The sequence below is a fragment of the Entelurus aequoreus genome, linkage group LG08 (genome assembly GCF_033978785.1).
Source record: "Entelurus aequoreus isolate RoL-2023_Sb linkage group LG08, RoL_Eaeq_v1.1, whole genome shotgun sequence".
Lineage (NCBI taxonomy): Eukaryota > Metazoa > Chordata > Actinopteri > Syngnathiformes > Syngnathidae > Entelurus > Entelurus aequoreus.
The window spans coordinates 1528467-1549708 of record NC_084738.1 but is presented as its reverse complement, the minus strand read 5'-3'; the positions used below and the strand labels follow the sequence as shown (position 1 = coordinate 1549708).

Here is a 21242-nt window from a genome sequence, read left to right as displayed (position 1 = left end):
ACAGACTAACAGAACTTACTGGATGTTTGAACGGAAACGTACTGCTATTTTCACTCTACATTGATGAAAACTTTCATCAACATGGGTTTTTCAAAAAGTCTACGAGACTCCCGCCAGCGCCAATTCCAGTCAGCCGTTTTGGATCATTTGCAGTCAAACCTCCAGCTGATGGGACACGAGTTTTTGTTTAGTCTCATAGGAAAGATGCAACATTATCTCATGTTTTAATTCTTATTTAACGACAAATCATGAAGTTAACTTAAGTGTGTTGGTTCCAACTTGTGTAGATTGCGCGTGCGCATATAGCGCACCAGAGCGACAAAAAAACCCAAAAAGAGTGATGTATCCTTCCTCCTTGTTAGTGTGAAACTGATGTTAAAGATAATATACACTTCATTGCACATGTAATTTCACTATACTGATGATTAAATACGGTGTAATACCAGAAAAGGTTTGCAGCTCGTTCGTGCACTTTAGGCACTTAACTATTCAAGAGGTTTCCTGGGCTCCTTGTTAGTGTGTGCTAATTTTAGAAATAATGTACACTTCACTGCACATGCACTATATCACCATGTTGCTGATTAAATGTTATAATCCAACAAGTGTTGGGTTCTAGCAGCACAGGTATGCATATGCGCGCTTTAGGCACCAAAAAAAGATTCATGATGTTCCCCGGCTCTGTCAAGTGTTTTTTTTTTTTTTAAAGAATTTACATGTCATTGTGCATATCAAAATAAACAACAGAGGTGTAACGTTGCCAATGCTTCTGATTAGATAAAATGGGCATGACAGCCGATGTATGCGTTTGTGTATAGACATACAGTTTTGAGACTACACTCGTGTGGATGGAGATCGTTTTAAACCCAGATATGCGTTCATCAAACTGTGTTCGTGTGGACATGGCCTCAAAGCTACAAATACAGCCCTGGTATGCAACACCAAAGTGTCCACTGCAGGACGCTGTCTCTCAGGAAGTTGAAATGTCAATGAAAAAAATCAGCCAAGCCTTATAAGATTCACTTCATATATAGAATAACTATTAATCCTCTAAAACAGTAATGTCAAAGTCAAGGCTTGCGGGCCAGATACAGCCCGCAAATTAATTATCTATGGCCCCCGGGATGATATTTGATTAGTATTACAACCGACCCGCAGGCCACAGCCGCTTGCTCTGAAGGAAGTTTGTTTTTGTCTGTGAGCTTGTTGAAAAATGTTTTCAATTGAAATTAGTGATAGAGCCATACAAAAATGTTGGCTTATTCATTTAATCATTAAATCAAATACAGTACACTGTGTTAGGTCTTGGTTCAATAGGTTACGTGCAATCATTTTAATATGTTTTTAATAAACATTGAACCGGTCCGGCCTGTGGGTTGTAGCAATTTTTTTTTTTGGCTCTCTGATGTATTTGACTTTGACATCCCTGCTCTAAAAAGAGGAAAACACAAAAAAGTTAAAATAAATGCAATCAGTGCATGTTGTTTCTGGAAGCTACTTGAGAATTAAGCCAATAAGCCATCAATTGGCCAGTGATAAATTAAAACAGAAACGATGTGTTTACAATGGTCCAAGTTTCTCTAAACAACAAGAATGCTCCGTTGTTTCTAAGGACCCACTGCAGAAAAACCAATCAAAGTACATTGATATGAGAGCGTTGCAGTATTTTAGGCATCTGCTGCAAAAATATACTGAATTTAGGGGCCGGTCTGACATCATTCCCCTGTGCCGCCAGTTGAATAGCCCTGGTCTAGAACATAGTGCTCTATAGCTGGAACAAATTTTGGTAGCTGAATTGTCCAGTAAGTCTATTTCAGCCGCATGTCAAACGGTATTGTGACTGTTAAATCAAACATTATAAAGAGTTTTATGAACTGTGTCGATTTGTCAGTTTTTTAAAAACTTTTTACCTGAAGGCCCGGGGCTTGAGTCTGCTGAGCGCCCTGGTTAAAGTAGGCCATGGGCTGTCTGTAGAAGTCCACCCAGTTGCTGAAGTCAGGATTGGAGGTCTGCTGAGATCCAGGAGCTGATGTTTGACCTGACGACAAAAACCACCATGAGCACAACAAGCTCGAGATGAGAGGATGGGGTGTGGTAAGTAATCAATAGGAGCTCACCCCAATTTTTAATGTATTCTGAAGCAGCGCTCGGGGCCTGCTGACCCTGCTGACCTGCAGAAGACAACAGCCATGTCTATTTAATGTGTACACATGGCTTGTAACTAGGGTTGTACGATATACCGGTGCTAATTAAGTACAGTGGTACTAAGAAATCAAACAGTACTACAGTGCCTCTAAAAAAAAGTCTGTTCACTATTTTATTTAAGGCCAAAATTGTTCTTCGATTACAATAAGAAACTTTTTTTTTTTTTTTTGTTAAAACAAAGCTAATAACGCCATTTTTTGTGGTCCCCTTTAATTAGAAAAGTATCGAAATATCGGGACAACCATACTTATAGCACGTGAATTTACAGATGCATGTGTCAGGAAGAAATAAGTGTAGTGGTTTGCTGTGCTTGCCTAGCTTTTTGTAATACTGCTCCCAGTCCATCTGGCCCGTCTGGGATCCATTGTGACCTGAAAGCAGACACACGTAACAGTGTCAGCTTCTCATCTGCAATTCTCTTTCCTAATCATTCCCATGGAGTACAAACTGAAAGTGTGTCTGGACAGGAAAAAGGTGGTTAGCATTATCAAGTCTCAAAATCATCCCGTGTGACCTATCAGACTGTCATAAAAACACTTTTCCGCTTCCCTCATTTTGAGATCTGACAACATTAGCTCATGTGACTTCTGTCAGGCGATATGATAGTCCAACTTACTGTGCTCCTGTTGGCCAGGAGGCTGCCAGATCTGAAAGGTTGTGCCCCAGCCACCGGTCATGAACGTCTGAGGGCCGCTGTGAGACAATAATGTCAGTTCATAATACACTTTAATGTGTTTCTGATCTTGAAATGAATGAAAAACTAATTACTGCTGAGGAGGAGTGGCTGATCCTTGGTTGTAGGGGTTCATGCCAAAGCTGCCGTTTCCTCCAATTCCCGGAGCCTGCAGCGGAAAGAAGGAAGTGCCGTTTGAGAGAGACCACACTTGTGTTTAAAAGGAAGCCAACAGACAAGGTCAAAGGGCACGGCTGGGTGCTGATGCACTCCATTAAGTCCATTTGATGGATTCTTACTTTGTAACCTCTGGTGTCATCTCTGTGGCCACCAGGGCCACAGTCACCACGCAACACCACCCCACCCCCCACTCCCACTCGCTGCAGCAGGGACATGTGTGATCATGAATATAAGCGAGGGACAATAGGGCAATGGAGGAGCTAGACCACCTACCCCAATTCTCTCATCGATCAGCTGGCGAGCCTTTTCCAACTGCTGCGGGGTGCCTCGGATGGAGAAGATGCGCACGTTGGGATCAGTGTTGGGCGGCGGGTTTCTCTGCAGCTCCACGTGGGCACGAGACTGCTCCTTGATGTTTTTGATAGTCTCGCCACCTGCAAGAGCATAAAACACCTTTAAACGTATCCAAACAATTTTGGACAGGCAGGAATAGTCAACTATTGGAAGTTTTGTTGCCAAGCAACGGTCATGATATTAAATTGTTTACCGTATATGGTGGTTTGCCACAAATAAATTTAGCACTACATTTTCACCCTCGCTTATAAACAATGCACCGGAGTAAAAAAAGAAGAGCAGAAGTGATAATTATGGTTGCCAACGTAGCTACTTTGTCGGTATATTTAGTAAATAATCAGATAACTCTAGATACAAAAAAGCATGTGCTGCTCTTCTCAAACATTTGGCTTTACTTTGGACCCCTCCCCATCTATTCAAACTTTTTGCAAATGCGTCACAGCCAATTATATAAATTTGACCAAAAAACATTACAGTCCTAAGATGAAAGGTACACAAAAGGGAATCAACTAGCCGTATTTCTAATCAATTACATCCGACCTACTCGAGGTGGGAATCTTTGGGCACCTCACGATTAAATTACGTTTCAGGGGCTGCAATTCCATTATACATCTATAATTGTTATATTGTACAGGGTTTCCCCAAGATTGCCACCATATACGTGGCGGCGGGGGCGTGGCTATGGGCATTGTCAATGACATAATTTTGATTTGCAATGATGCATATATTTTCTTTAAAAAGGCTCAACAAATGTTTTATGTAAATTTAAAAAACATTGTGTTATTAGTTAATGCTAATATTAAAAAATGTTTGTATCAGAATCACAATCTAAATCAGTTTTAACACAAGGAATTTGACTTGGTAGACTGTGCTCTTAATTCAATGCAGTTTCAATTGTTGCTTACTGTAAAAAGTAACTTTATTATGCCCTGCCTGAATGTTGTAATATAGTGTGCCAAATATGTAAACAGTTATTTTTAATTAAATTTGAAAAAAAAATAACTAGGTGTTTTGTTTATATTCTTCACAATCAAGCCACTGTAAAACTAAGCATACTAAAAGTACATTATATAGAAACATGAAGTGCATACATGTAGGAATCACGTTGGATTAATACCTTTCTCATATTACTTTTGCCCGGTGTCAACGCGTTTAGGTGTGCCACCAGCTGCTGACGCGCTTCTGACAGGCAATTTAAATGTAAGTTTTTTTCCCCCATAATAAAGCAATGAGGAAAATGTTTATGATATATGAGCTATTTTTCAAACGTATTATAGCCAATAGTACGTAAATAATAGACTATATACGGTATATCCACTCATGTAATACATCACTTAAATTTGCTTTCATGTAAAAAAAGAAAAGAAAAAACATTTTGAAGGTTTGGCGGCAGTAATCTTGCCGTGGCGTTGCACCACAATCCTTTACATGTAGGGGAAACCCTGATTGTATATATTGTAAATATAATGAATATGTCTACAGTAATAAAATAACCGTCCCTACATGGCAGTCAGAGGTAGGTGAAATAATAAATTTTAAGATGAATCGCAATTTGGACATGGTCGATTATAGAATCGATTAGTAAACGTCAATAATCAATATATTTATTGTAAATAAAGTAATGTAGACAGTTTTAAAAGTTGGCTGACTGCAGTGAGCCACCTTACGGAGAGATCTGACCAGCTCCTTTACTATCTGGCACCTGGCACTTATGGTCCAGTTTATCACATTACACATTTTTAAATTAATTTAATGAATGTGGGAATTAATTTAACTGTTTTATTGCAATTTTAATTTTATTTTTTTAAAGTTGCAAGTGATAAACGCTTATTTAGTGAAACAATTTTTTTTTAAACTGCATCAATATTCATAAATTAAAGATGCATCAATAATCGATTTTTAATCGAATCGTACCTCCAGAATTGTAATCGTAATCCAATCATGAGGTGCCCAAAGGTTCCCACCTCTAGCAGTCATCCTTGATTATTTTTTGTGCCTTTTAAAACCACAGAATGTTCAAACACTTTGACCCCAATCGCCATAAACGTGCGGCTCAAAGACGTGTGTCCTTTGTTCACTCATTCATATCTATGGCTTTAAGTGTTGCCGGCTGGGGGCCGCACTGTACGGTTAGTAGAGGTGGGGGAAATAATCGATTTTTAGATCCATTGCAATTCGGACATGGACGATTATAAAATTGATTAGTAAACGTTGATAATTGATTTATGTATTGTCGATAAAGTAATGCACACAGTTGTAAACATTTGCAGCGAGCCACCTCAAAGAGATCCGACCAGCTCCTTTATTATAGGGCACTTTTGTTCCAGTTTTGCACAAGTTTCCATGAATTCAATAAATGTAATGGGAATTTCTTATTACAAATGCAATGTTTTTAAAAATCCATCCATCCATCCATCCATCTTCTTCCGCTTATCCGAGGTCGGGTCACAGGGGCAGCAGCCTAAGCAGGGAAGGCCAGACTTTCCTCTCCCCAGCCACTTCGTCCAGCTCCTACCGGGGGATCGCGAGGCGTTCCCAGGCCAGCCGGGAGACATAGTCTTCCCAACGTGTCCTGGGTCTTCCCCGTGGCCTCCTACCGGTTGGACTTGCCCTAAACACCTCCCTAGGGAGGCGTTCGGGTGGCATCCTAACCAGATGCCCTAACCACCTCATCTGGCTCCTCTCGATGTGGAGGAGCAGCAGCTTTACTTTGAGCTCCCCCCGGATGGAAGATCTTCTCACCCTATCTCTAAGGGAGAGCCCCGCCACCCGGCGGAGGAAACTCATTTCGGCCGCTTGTACCCGTGAAAATGTAAGTGATAAATGCTTATTTCGTGAAACGAAAAGAAATGTAAAACTGCATCAGTAAACATAAATTAAAGATGCATCAATAATCGATTAATAGAATCGTAGCTTCTGAATCTTTATTGTAATTGAATCGTGATGTGGCCCAAGATTCCCACATTTAACGGTTAGTATTGTCTCTTCTGACTTATTGATTTAGTTGCGAATATCCTCCTCTTAGCTGGTTACTTTCTGCTGTAACACGGTTCCTAATATCCTTCTGTTAAAACGTACAAGGCATTTATTGTTTTGTTGTTTCACTACTTCACATTCAAGCTAGCACAGCGCCGTGGCTAGCATAGCTCAACTGCTCAGTGTGTCCGTGCTAACACAGCCAACACATAACGAACAAATGTTGGCTAATGATTCTACCATAATTAGGTAGAACCAAACCTAGAACTACCGATTAGAAATATTACCATTTTAGAAATGTCTGTATTACATTAACATTCATAAATGATTGATATTTGGACACTTGTCCATCAATTCTTGAATTGCCCACATTCTAATCTTGATGCATTGTAGAAATTATTATTTTCCCCACCTCTACCAACTACTGTAGTTTGCTACATCAACGGGTTGTAAACGTCTATTTTTTTAAACAGTGGTGTTGGACGCATCAATCAGATTTCCGTTACGTGGGGAACAATGAGGGGTTAATATTTTGTGCTAAAATTATTGAAAATTAAAAATTTTGATATGACCGAAGTGACAAACCAAAGTAACCTTAAACACAACAGCAACATACACTCTTCACATAATTAATTACACATACAACCGGGTGTTTGGAGAATTGCTCAAAGCTAAAGCTGTTTCTTTACAAAGCGGCTTGACACAGATAATGAGCAGAGAAAGAGGCCTGAGTCTGTTGTGATCTTCTCTCGCGTGAGAACAGCGTACACACAACCCAAGGCGTCTTATCTGTGGCATTGTGTCGGGTCACACGACAGAACGTTATGCCGCAATGCTACCTTAAGACAACCGGCATGTGTCTCGCCACTTTCCTACCATTCTATGATGACATCCGTGCAAATTGGGGAAACAAAAGGGGGACATCTTCTGCACCCCCCAGTAAGGGATGCCAGCTTCCCCGACGTGTGGGGAGAGCAATTACACCAGCAGGGAGAAATGAAACATAGCTGGCAGGAGAAAGGAGCCAAAATTGAAGCGTATCCTCCTCCTGGGACATCATTTGTCTCTTTTTAGCCTTTTCATTCTTGACTCTATGTTGTCTCGATGTGATGAGAACACAGAGTGAATGACATTGGGGGGAGCAAACAACTGCCACCATCCCACTTTCTCCACTGAGATCTCAAGGAAAAAAGCTGAGGGTGCTTCCCCGGGGGGACACCGGGGCTCTCCTGACATCAATTACACATTTGTTCACTTGTGGCTGACACTTAGATGACCCGGACTGACCCCCGAATGAAAACGCTCAACAAAAACCTCTCCTCCTCCTGGACCCTTCTCCGTGCTGCCAACAGACTGCACATGGGCCATTAAGGCATTGTCAAGCAAATGAAACTTCTGCCTTAATGAAGCCATTATGAGCTCTTCCAGTCAGACAGCAGAGAGCAATGAAGAGGCTGACTATTCATTTCATGGACTGGCCTCAAGTCAGGACAGATAATACAGGTCTTATTAATGAGACTGGTTTAGTACGCTGGAGAAAGGGAGGGGGACAAAAGTGCAACTGGTGCCAGTATTCAGAGGGTCTGGTTAGCGGCTGGTGTTCGAGGGGTAGCAGGGGGGGGGTTATTGCGGAGCATGCCCTTGTGTGAGTGAGAATAATTTTTTTAAACTGTGCCTTCCACAGTGAGGCATTTTTAATATTTTGCTCCTGTTACGCCAAACTTGGAACGACTGGAACGTGTTATAAGTGAACAAATGAAGCGCTAAGTCAATGTGTTCGTCCTTAAGTAAACCGTGGTGAGAAAATCGAAATCAAATATTTATATTTTAATTTATGTGAATACATTTGCCCTGTTTAAAAGACCAGCTTACAAGCAACCATTTTGTACAAAAACATCTTCCTCGTAAAATGTTTTTTCTTCTTCATACAAAAGAATGAAGAATGCTGGATGATAAAACAAAAAGCCTTGTGTAGAAAACACTTATGGCAATTTCCAAAATAAAAGAGCAGATTTGATGAAACAAGGTACAGTTTTATTCAAATCCCCAAATCATTATCTTTATTGGATTTTTCCTAATACATATTAGCTGTTACATGGTCAACTGGATGGACTATGGAGCTGTAAAAGACTGATATTTTAGTGATATGGCAGGCAAATATTACACCTCAAGCTTTTATTGTCAGCTGAAGTAAACAATTGTACTATTTAACACTTGTTTTGTGTGCTAATGCTAACTTGTTAGGTTTAGAGAGAACGAGAAACTTATACGTTAAATGAAAAAAAGACTACTGTGCTGTTTCATTCTCTGCTCTTGCCATGAATTTAAGCCTGTTTTAATGTGAGAGCAGATTGGTGGGTGGCTTGATCCATCAACAGCGAGAGGCGTTGAGCGACACTGTGTGTGCATGAGCGAGTGTGTGTGTGTGTGTGTGTGTGTGTGTGTGTGTGCGTGTGTGTGTGTGTGTGCAGGGGGTCAAAAGCAGGGGGCAACGGGCTACATATGGCATCGTAAAGATATTAATCACCGCACTCTTTAAGGGTTGGCTGACAGCACCCAGACCCACCGCCATCTCGAGCATATTGACCCACTTCATATGCTAATGCCTAGGGAGGGGGGGACGCAACGCCCAGGTTTATTTGTTTCCCTTGCCCCGCTACATGCACAAAAGCCACTTGACATTTCTATTGCCATGTTTTTATCTTAGGTAAAGAGGCTCCCTTCGACCCCTCCCACCATCAGCTGCGCGTGCACACACACGCATGCACACACACCCACATGCACGCACGCACACGCACGCACGCACGCACATGCACACACCCCCTCCTTCCAATGCAATGGTCAATGACTTTTAAATAGCTGGCAATAGAGTGGGCATGAATAGCCAATAAGCTAATTCTTCCTATTCATTCCCTTGCTGCACTCTATTGGGCTGAAAGAGGCTCATTAGATGCCAGGCAGCCTTCCACATGATTGAGGGCTGTTATTATGCACCTTTAACAATTAATGTCACATTACACGCATTATCCCCATCATTAAGCCCTTAGTGAAGCCAATGAATGCCACTTGTGCTATATACATGAGGCCTGCGAAGAGAATAGAGGGTGGTCACTCAACCCTCATCGGTTTCACAGAAGGGCAAAACGGCAAACGGTACTCATTTATTCAAAAAGGTAGGTGAAGGGGGTTCGGGCAAGCTGTTGACTTGAACCAAACTGGGTGCATCAATGAACTCGCACTTTGCATAAGCCTTAAGTCTGACATTCAAAGCCTACATCAACACATGTGCCATAGAAAATATCAGGGATATGAACCTTACAACTCACGATTCAATTTGATTCCGATACTTGGGGTGCCGATTCGATTCAGAATCATTTCAACACGATTCTCACAATATTGTAAGTTATAATAACTTCACAAAATTGGATACAGATTACAAAAGCTCCTTTAGGCTGCTGACGTATACATGCAAGTAAGTGAGAAGACTACTTAAAAAACTTTTTTTTTTTTAATCGATTCTTTAACATGTGAATAGATTTAGAATCGTAAGAAAATACATTTTTAGCATCCGTAGAGAAAAAAAAAATATATATATACACACACACATACAGTATACACACACATATATATATACATATATATATATATATATATATATATATACACATATATACATATATATATATATATATACATATACATGCACATATACATATATATATATACATACACATATACATATATATATACACATATACATATATATATATACATACACACACACATATATACAGGTATACTGTATACAGGTATATGTGTGTGTGTACACACACACACACACACACACACACACACACACACACACACACACACACACACACACACACACACACACACACACACACACACACACACACACACACACACACACACACACACACACACACACACACACACACACACACACACACACACACACACACACACACACACTTTTTTACCTTTTCCAATCACCAGGCCACACTTGTCAGCAGGTACAGCATATGTCACTTCCTGCAGTCCTCCAAGACCGCCCATATTACAGTCACTTCGGCTTCTGCGCCCCATTACACCTCCAAAGCCATCTCGCTCCTAAAGAGGAATAAGTCAAGATTCATTAAAGGCCTACTGAAATGAATTTTTTTTATTTAAACGAGGATAGCAGATCCATTCTATGTGTCATACTTGATCATTTCGCGATATTGCCATATTTTTGCTGAAAGGATTTAGTAAGAGAACATCGACGATAAAGTTCGCAACTTTTGGTCGCTGATAAAAAAAGCCTTGCCTGTACCGGAAGTAGCGTGACGTCGCAGGTTGAAAGGCTCCTCACATTTCTCCATTGTTTACACCAGCAGCGAGAGCGATTCGGACCGAGAAAGCGACGATTACCCCATTAATTTGAGCGAGGATGAAAGATTCGTGGACGAGGAACGTGAGAATGACGGACTAGAGTGCAGTGCAGGATGTATCTTTTTTCGCTCTGACCGTAACTTAGGTAAAAGGGCTCATTGGATTCCACACTCTCTCCTTTTTTTATTGTGGATCACGGATTTGTATTTTAAACCACCTCGGATACTATATCCTCTTGAAAATGAGAGTCGAGAACGCGAAATGCACATTCACAGTGACTTTTATCTCCACGACAATACATCGGTGAAGCACTTTAGCTACGGCGCTAACGTGATAGCATCGTGCTTAACTGCAGATAGAAACAAAAGAAATAAGCCCCTGACTGGAAGGATAGACAGAAGATCAACAATACTACTATCAGGAGACACCGAACCAAACACTGGACCTGTAACCACACGGTTAATGCTGTGCCGCCTGTCGAAGCCTAGCAATGCTGTTGCTAACGACGCCATTGAAGCTAACTTAGCTACGGGACCTCGTTAGAGCTATGATAAAAACATTAGCGCTCCACCTACGCCAGCCCTCATCTGCTCATCAACACCCGTGCTCACCTGCGTTCCAGCGATCGACGGCGCGACGAAGGACTTCCCCCGATCATCGATGCGGTCGGTGGCTAGCGTCGGATAGCGCGTCTGCTATCCAACTCAAAGTCCTCCTGGTTGTGTTGCTGCAGCCGGCCGCTAATACACCGATCCCACCTACAGCTTTCTTCTTTGCAGTCTCCATTGTTCATTAAACAAATTGCAAAAGATTCACCAACACAGATGTCCAGAATACTGTGGAATTTTGCGATGAAAACAGAGCTGTTTTCAAGCGGAAGTTTCCCGGGAAATTTAAAATTGCACTTTATAAATTAACCCGGCCGTATTGGCATGTGTTGCAATGTTAAGATTTCATCATTGATGTATAAAGTATCAGACTGCGTGGTCGGTAGTAGTGGGTTTCAGTAGGCCTTTAAGAGATACACAAAAAAAGTATTTGGCAACCTGGTGGCCGTGCACATACCTGAGCAGTCTGAACCAGTTCATTGATGAGGTGCACAGCATGGTGGCAGTGGTCAGGCTGGCCCATGACCTGGGCAACACGGTCCGGGCTGACGCCATCATCTGCAGGTCAATTAAAAGTAGGTAAATTAATGGAATGCCACATCACAGATTAAAAATAAATTGACTTGCTTTTACCTTGTTTGAACTGGATCCTGACCCCAGCATCATTCTGAATCTTTTTGATCATCTCTCCATTCCTGCCAATGATGATGCCAACTGCAAACCTAGGTACCACCACCTGATGCCATCCAATAAGAGAGCGGAAATCCTAATTATTTACAGTCATTCAGGTGTTTGTTTGAGATTATTTTATATGCCAAGATTTGATTGCCTGTTATTAAGTTGGTTACAATGCAATAATACGTCAGATGCTGAGTCACTCAAGAGTCTCAAACAAGACCTGATTGAATGGTAATTGCAGATAAACAGGCTCTTACATCCAGACTGCTTCCACCCATTTTGGATCCAAAGTCAACCCTGCCGGCTCTAAAATCTCCCTGGTCCTTATCCCGGATTAGCTTCACCACAAGTTCACGGGCTTGCTGTTAGAACAAAACAAAAAAGTCAAACAATAAAGCCAAAACAAAAACTTGTAAAGATGAAATACTGAAGCAGATGCAGGGCCGACCTGCACTTTGTGGGGGTCTCCAGTTATTCTTAGGGGCTTGTCTGCACCAGTGGGCATGGGGTCATCCTGAATCATGATCATCTGCACTCCTGTTCTCTCCTACACAGCAAACACATTCAGACATGAAAATGAAAGCTACTTTATTCATTTGTGTCACTGTGGAAATCAACCCCCACCTGCAGCTGCTTGATGGTTTCTCCTCCCTTGCCGATCACCAGACCCACTTTATTGGCGGGGATGAGGATCTGCTGAATGGCTCCATTGCCGTCCATCTCGCAGTGGAAGCCTGGTCCGTATCGACACTGCTCGACAATCTCACTCAGCAGTCTTTTAGCTTGACTGTGAGGGTAGAGGGTGGAGGTCGTGGTAGCATTAGACACCAAAAATAGTTTTTTTTGCTTAAGTCACATTTCTCATTGTCCAAACACAGAAAAGGGAGTTAAGGAGGTGCGGTGACTGATTGAAAGAGGGGGACATGGAAGGAGATGTGGGTTCGTGCCCTCTGCGGCGCAACAATGGACACACGTTCACACAACGCACAGCCTAGTTTTCTTTTTCTTTTAAGTAAATCAGTAAAAGTGGAGAGGACTCACTCAATGTTCTCAGGGCTCCCGGTCAGAGTGCAGGGCCTGTCCAACATGCCTCCACTGTCTAAAAAGTAAAAACACAAATGAACACTATTGAACAAACATTTGTAATTGTTCAGCTACCCTTTGTGTCATACTTGGCCAAAAAGACATTCACAAAAATTGTAACGCACAGCAATGTTTAAAAATATCTACATTGGCATCTAGATTAATCGCTGATGACTGACAAAGTGGTACTTTGTTAAAACGTGCCAAAATACAGATTCAATTATTACAAGTAGTTCATTTTCCAATGTTAAATTGAAACTACGTATTACTTTCATGATCAATTTAAAAGGGACCTATGATAATTTCGTCTTTTCTGACTTACAAATGCTACAATGTTGGATACTTATGTTAAACAATGCCGAAGAGTCATGTCATAAAATTAATTCATTTTGGCGCGAGCTTGCAAGCAGTTTTGGTTCCCTGTTTGCAGGGTCTTGCGTCTGGCAACAGTACAGCAGGGTGGATGTACATATTTAAACAATAAGACAAATTCTCAGAAAGAAGGGGATGAGTTCTTCCCCCTCTGTCAGGTTATGAAGAAACGCAAAACAGCTAGATTTAGGTATTATTTTCATGTTAACATGGCATGCGCATAACACCACCGATGTGCAACATGCAATGGCATTAAGTGTTCAGGTGTACCTATTGTTATGACTGGGTGAATCTACCCGTCCATCTATTTTTCTACCGCTTGTGCCTCTCCTCCACAGGCGACCCTAAGCGTACTCTCCCCAAACCCTTAGTCGCACACATCCAAACGCTCAAGCCCCAGTACTCCCTCAATGCTCTCCAACAGGGAGCCAAACGTCAAAACCCACAAAAGGTGTGTAAGCCATGAATGAACCAATAAACCTACACTACTATTTCTAAAGATGAAAAAGGTTATCTATATAATACTATTTTTAAGAAAGTCCAGGGTTTCCCCTACATGTAAACAATCATGGCGCAGAGCCACGGCTACATTACTGCCTCCACACCTTCAAAATATATATATTTTTATTTTAACATGAAAACACTTGGGCCAGCACAGTGGAAATAGGGGTGAGTGCGTGTGCCTCACAATACAAAGGTTTTGAGTTCGATCCCCAGGCTCTGGGTCTTTCTGTGTGGAGTTTGCATGTTCATCCCGTGACTGTGTGGGTTCCCGCCAGGTACTCCGGCTTCCTCCCACCTCCAAAGACATGCACCTGGGGATAGGTTGATTGGCAACACAAATTGACCCGTGTGCGTGGATGTGAGTGTGAATGTTGTCTGTCTATCTGTGTTGGCCCTGCGATGAGGTGGCGACTTGTCCAGGGTGTACCTTGCCTTCTGCCCAAGAGCAGCTGGGATAGGCTCTAGCACCCCCTGCGAAAATGGATGGATAAAAACACTAACATGAAAACAAAAATAAGTGACCGTATGAATGGATATAACGTATGTAGTCTAGTATTTATGTACTATTGGCTATAATAAGTTTAAAAAAACAGCCTAAATATCATAAAAACGTTCCACATTGCATTATTAAAAACAAAACAAAAAAAAGTGCATCTAAATCGCCTGTCAGAAGTGCGTCAGCTGGTCGCGCACCTAAACAGTTGACACTCGGCAAAAGTAAGGAGAGAAAGTTGAAGAGAAAGGTATTAAGCCTGTGTAAACTACCATAAATCATTTGACATTACTACCGACAATCAAAACTCTGCGCCCTGCGATTGGCCATGCTAATTTGAGTTAGCTTAGCTATGAGCTAGTTGATTGTACGTTAGCATTACGCTAACGACATTAGTGCTCAACCTCTATCATTGTAATGCTTTTTTCAGTTTATTCCAAATTATATTATTAATCTAAAGTGATTTCTACATGTAAGCAGTTCATGTGTATATATAATATACTTTCTTTAGTGTGGTTACTTTTAAAGTGACTTTGTTGTGAATAATATCAACAAAACACCTAAAGGGATTTTTTTCAAATTTAATTAAAAATAACAGTTTACATATTTGGCAAACTACTTTTTACAGTAAGAAAAAATTGAAACAATATTGAACAAAGAGAGCATAGTCTCACAAGTCAAATTTCTTGTGTTAAAGCGGATTGTGATTCCGATTTAAGAAAAACATGATAATGTTATTAAAGGTACTAATAACACTATTTGTTTTTAAATATACATAAAACATTTGTTTAGCCTTTTTAAAGAAAATATACCCATCATTGCAAATTAAAATGATGTCATATATCTGATGTCATACTGAGCGCGCCACGAGCCAAGCCCCCACCGCCACATATATATTGGCAATCTCCACAGACAGAAATACGGTTTTACACGTCTAAAGCTGCCTTCCCAAGTGGCTGAAAAATAATATACCATTTGGCCAATTACCAAGAGCACATAGAACTTGTTACTAAGATTCTGATTTTGAGGTCAAAACTGAAGAAATGTAGCCAGATAAAAAAATTTAAAAAAGGTACAACAAAAAAACTCCATAAGCCATGATTGTGTCGGCCAATTGCATACTGGACTTTCTTCTTGATAGAAACAACTGAGGATTTTATTATTTTCAGGACCACATACTAACAGGAAACAGAAAAAAACAAATGAGTAAAAGTTACTGAATTATTGCAGAGTGATACGTCTCTTTTGACAAATATTTCCAGAGGGCCCACATGTCAGTTTCAAAATGTGTTCTATTTTAAAAGATAAGGTGGTTCATCGTTATCAACCACCAACTTCTAAAAAGACATGGCTCTAAGTTCCATATCTGTTATAATAACACTTTTAATCATCCATCCATCCATCCATCCATCTTCTTCCGCTTATCCGCTTACACTTTTAATCAATGCACTAATATATGGACATAAGACATTTTTTAGACTGTTGAGAAAATGAAAAAAACCTTTTATCAACTTTAGGACAACATTTGTTGTTTACAGGCTAGAATGCCATATTTGCAAAATGTTCTGTAGTGGAATAACAAAAAAAAACCTCTACAAGTCTGATTGGCAGAGCATACATATGTCATTCATACAAGAAACACCAAATACCCTATTGCCAAACAGAGTCCCATAATGATCCAACCAATGCACAAGCATATGGAATAGACCAGGGCTATTCAACTAACTTGTTTTGAGGGCCCCATTTCCAAAGAGCTAAGTACCAGGGGGCCGGATTTCTCTCTTCACTATTATTCTTATTTTGTTTATTTCCGAGAATCTGTTGCTTTTTAGGACCCACTGCAAAACAGCTAGTAAAAGATAATCTATATGACCGTGCTAGTGTTTTTAGGAATCTTCTGCAAAGATGTCTGTATTTTCAAAGAACTTCCTAAACTTTCCTGAACTTGCAGTGTGGTTCTGTGAAATAGCTCTGGAATAGACCATATACTAGACACCAAAGAAAAGGAAATGGGATCTCAATAGTGAAATGACATTTTTGGATTTATGAACTTCAAGCCACAAAATACCCTGGATTAAATGAGGGCATTGATTCAACTGTTTTATGGCGTTATTTATACACCGCCATTCAGTAGTGATATGTCCACATAGGTGTGTCTTTTATACTTTTGCACAATATGCACACCCTTTAACAGATACTTTACTGACGTTATTTTTGGTTTTAAGCTCACATGGTGTACTTTTACACTTGTTTGTACCCCCGATGAAGGCCGGATGGCGGAAACACCCCATTAAGACATGCCATAAATATGAAAGACATTGTAATTTAAATAAAATGCCGTGAGTAGGAGAAACAATTAGGGGTTTAAGGAGCAGTGTCTTTGGGTTTGACAAGGTGTGTGTCACATGGGTATAGGTGGGTGGGTGTGTGCATAACTTGGCATTTAAGGAAAACACACCTGTGAGGGAGGATAGAGAAGAGCATAGGTTTTGGGTGCCATACTCTGTTTACCCCTTAATGATACTACTATATTTGATCTTGTTATTACTTCCATTTGCCATCAGATTCTATATTTGTTATATTGTTTTGTAACATATTAAACCCACTTAAAACCACTTTGAAGAAACAAAAAGGTCAAAAGTGCATTATTCATGAAATGAAGACCCATTATTATCCCTCCAGCAACCAAAAAAGGGAAAAGCGGTCACAACACCTTTTTTTCCCACAATTTTGCTGAAACCTGCTGGTTTAATTAGAATTGGCACCTAAACAGTGCTTTTCATATGAATGTACATTATGTTTTACTATTACTCTGCATATATTCATGACATGGAAAGACTAATGCTATGTAACTTTTTTTTTTTTTTTTTTAAAGTAAAATAAATGATTTTTTTTATATATTCACATTCTGTGAGCAAACTAAACAGTCAACAACAGTTGCATAATAAAATGCAATTCACAAAAAGTTTGCATTATTTTGACTTCAATAGTGTATGTTAACTAAACTGAAATTTAATTCCCTATAATTTAAAGCAATCATGTATTAATAAAAAGGCATTAGAGGGTAAAAAGCTTAAGAGTTGCACAGTGTTACAAAAACTCGCCATCCACTAACATGTCTTAAAAGTTCTCTTATGAATAGAAATTAGTCACTTTTGGATCCGATTTTAAGGTGAGAACAGACACTTGAGTGAATGCTACTTGAACTCACCGGACGCAATCTGGATCTTACAGCCAGATTCCAGCTGGATTCTTGAAATCTGCTCGCCTCCTTTTCCAATGACTGGTGGGAAAAGGAGTTAAAAAATCAATTAAAAAATAAATAAATATATATGTGTGTGTGTGTGTATATATATATATATATATATTTATTCTGTATATAATTTAGACTGGGACCTATGCGGTGACCCGATAGCTGAGGAGAATGTCAATACTGTTGATTACATGTGGAACATTAGCGGCGACTGCAACAAACTCAAAGCCCACTTACTGAATCCCACCATCTTATCAGGCACTTTGAAGTCTTCGGTCGTAAGAGCCCTGTGAGATTATGAGACAATCAATACATACTCCGTGATTGAAAAATACAAAAATGAGCAGAATCAGAAATGACGCCCACCTTTGATGTACCATTGCACCAAGGTGATTCCCTACTGAGAGAATGGAGAAGTCAGAACACAAGTTAGTGTGTAAGAAACATATCTAATCAAGCAGATAAATGAGAGAAGGTAACGCAATGCAGCTGCCAATCTAGAGTTGCCATTTGACACCCAGCAGGATGGAAATCAGGCCTGCAGGTGCACAAGAGAGAATTTCAGAAAAAAATTAAAATAAGGGGGGCAACTGGGTCAGTGGGTGCAATTGAATTTTGACAGGTAGCACAGAGCAATGGTCCTGCAGGGGTCACTGGAGGATGTGCCGTCATGGATGTAAACACCCACGTCGTGGCGAGTTCAATCGATTTTCTGGTGGTTTGCACTCATTTCACTTCCTCTGGTAATGCACTGAGGTGAGGCTGGACATAAGGGACTGCTATGAATATCAAAATAAAAGGAGCCATACAAGGAGGTACCATCCTTGCAACCGACAAATTTGATTACTGTATGCTGATGAAATTTTTATATGGAGTGGTGCAACCTTGAATGGAGGAAGCGGGGACAAGGCATTCGAAAAAACGGAATAAAGTGGGCCAGTCAAACAAAGCTAAGTCTAAAGTGTGTAATTTCTCTGATTGACATCTGAAATTTCTACTGAAACACACAGTGACAAGAAAATAAAGAGGACAGATTAATCGGCATGTGTGTTTTCTCTTCATGGATGCTATAAAATGACAGGACAACAACATGAATAAGCACACATTTGTCACAACGTAATATGTACATGGATGCCCGCTACGATGAAAGGCCTCATATTACACAAGGTTAAAACAATTTTAAATACACCTCAGAATATCCACGACACTGAATTTAAAGTGTACTACCCAAAATCTCCCCTTGATGTTAAAATTTAGTCAATCCTACTGGGAACACACCATTTTGTGTGTCTGTAGCTTTAAAGTACCAGTAGAGTGGAAAAACGAATTGCCACTATATTGAAGCTATTTTATATATCTGATCTATGACACCAAAATACTTCCAAAGTTTGGGAATAAATAAATATGATCACAATAGTATCAATCTCACGGAGATGTTCAAGACATTTTCAGAGATAATGAAGAAGCTAGTCACGTGATGGCGTCATGTTTTATTAGCAACATGCTAGATTATCTTATTCTCCAGCCGACTAACGGATTATTGTTAGTTCCAGATATTATCTTAAAGATACTTTATGTCATAGTGAGGTAAATGCATAGAGATCGTTCGTGTTCGATCATTGTGACACGCCCTTTCCTCGTTTTGTACCTTCAAAATATACACACGCAGAGAAAAAAAGAACGCCACGGTTTAAGAGTGCTGTTTTGAGTGATTTATGATCTCGCTCACCTGTTTAAACTCTACTTGGCAGCTGTTGTACCCCCTTTTTTTAATCCTGTCATATGCAGAGAGCTCTCCTGTAGGGGGCACGTACCTTGAGAAAGTGCGCCGAAGTGTTTTACAAAGTTTAACTTCGAATTGTGACAAATAGACGTTTATTAAATTTGTTCCGTTAAACCCCTAATTGTAACATAAGCAAGCCGGTAGTGTTCTTGTTATATCTTTTTATTCGAAAAATGTAACTTTGAGCAGGTTGTAAACAGACCCTTTTAATGTGTAGCAAAGCCTGATCAATTTTGGCTCCCCTACCCAACAAAAAAGCTGTCGTTCATCAAGTGGTGGGCCACTGCATAGGGTGAGCTTATCTTGATTGGGGTGGGCCAGAGGAAGCATCATGTGCAAAGGAGGTTTGTCATTCATGATGAAAACTAGAAACGTCAAAAGCGACCGTTTGAGTGTCTCTTGTCTTAAAAGTGGAGAAAACAAGTGAGGGAGATTATAGATTTTTCCTTATGTACATGCTCTAGGGCAGTGCTTCTCAAATATTTTCTGTTATAAACTGTAGAAGCATATTTGTGATAGTCTTTTATTCTCCTTTACTTCCAAATAAACACTTTTCTTTAGGAAACTTCCACATGGAATGCGTGCATTGTTGCATGTATACACAACAACAACGGACACTGGCAGCGTCTTTGGTGCTATGTTCGGCATTAAGAAAATATCCTTGATAGTAGAGGTGGGAATCTTTGACCACCTCAAGATTCGATTACGATTCAGGAGCTTTGATTCTATTAAAAATCGATTACTGATGCATCTTTAATTTATGTGTATTGAGGCAATTTGACCTTTCTTTTCGTTTCACTAAATAAGCGTTTATCATTTGCAACTTTAAAAAAATCAATTTGAAAAAAATGTATTCCAACATTTATTAAATTAATGGAAACGTGTGCAAAACTGGAACATATGTGCCCTATAATAAAGGAACTGGGCGGATATCTCGGTGAGGTGGCTCCCTGCAGTCAGCCAAATTTTAGACCGTCTACATTACTTTATTTACAATAGATAAATTGATTATTGACGTTTACTAATCGATTCTATAATCGTACATATCCGAATTGCGATGCATCTAAAAATCGATTATTTCCCCCACCTCTACTTGATAGTATTAATAAACTAGATTAATAAATCTCTCGTAGGCTGCATATTACATAGCTACTGAATACTGTATCTTGATATTGCTAAACATTGTTGAGAAGAAAGCATTGCTGAACAACAGGGAAATCTAGCTAAACAATGAGACAGTGAAATATTTGTACGAAATCAACTGCGAAAACAAAATGTATCCTTTTTCTCATTAGCATCACAATCACAGCAATACGGCACTCGTATGGCACCCAGCATAAAGAGTTGGAATTGGGGGTTAAATCAACAAAATGATTCTGGAGCGCGGCCACCGCTGCTGTTCACTGCACCCCTCACCTCCCAGGGGGTGGAACAAGGGAATGGGTCAAATGCAGAGGGTAATTTCACCACACCTGGTGTGTGTGTGTGTGCGTGCGTGCGTGTGTGTGTGTGTGTGTGACAATCAGTGGTACTTTAACTTTTAAATGTCAATCAAAAACGTTACAGGTGCACGAGTAAGTCCAAAGTAGTCTTTCACGGCTCAATGCTTAATTTGTGGACCCCTCCTGATGTAAAGACATGTGTCTCCAATATCTTATACTTAAAGGCCTACTGAAACCCACTACTACCGA

The 21242-nt window shown here is 40.2% G+C and overlaps 1 protein-coding gene across 2 annotated transcripts in view; it reads right to left on the bottom strand.

Annotated features, from left to right (window-relative positions):
• fubp3 (far upstream element (FUSE) binding protein 3) overlaps positions 1-21242 on the bottom strand; it is a 39361-nt gene that overhangs the window by 3479 nt on the left and 14640 nt on the right. The window contains exons 3-18 of one of the 2 annotated variants that reach the window (XM_062055299.1): positions 18135-18168; positions 18006-18055; positions 17727-17798; positions 13105-13162; positions 12688-12850; positions 12512-12610; positions 12321-12425; positions 12019-12121; positions 11843-11943; positions 10387-10516; positions 3329-3489; positions 2971-3044; positions 2819-2895; positions 2517-2573; positions 2115-2168; positions 1908-2035 (exon numbers count right to left, since the gene is read on the bottom strand). In XM_062055299.1, the coding sequence (XP_061911283.1) occupies positions 1908-2035; positions 2115-2168; positions 2517-2573; positions 2819-2895; positions 2971-3044; positions 3329-3489; positions 10387-10516; positions 11843-11943; positions 12019-12121; positions 12321-12425; positions 12512-12610; positions 12688-12850; positions 13105-13162; positions 17727-17798; positions 18006-18055; positions 18135-18168 (1466 nt within the window). The remainder of the gene's footprint in view (positions 1-1907; positions 2036-2114; positions 2169-2516; positions 2574-2818; positions 2896-2970; positions 3045-3328; positions 3490-10386; positions 10517-11842; positions 11944-12018; positions 12122-12320; positions 12426-12511; positions 12611-12687; positions 12851-13104; positions 13163-17726; positions 17799-18005; positions 18056-18134; positions 18169-21242) is intronic. The other variant, XM_062055300.1, reaches the window with a different exon arrangement.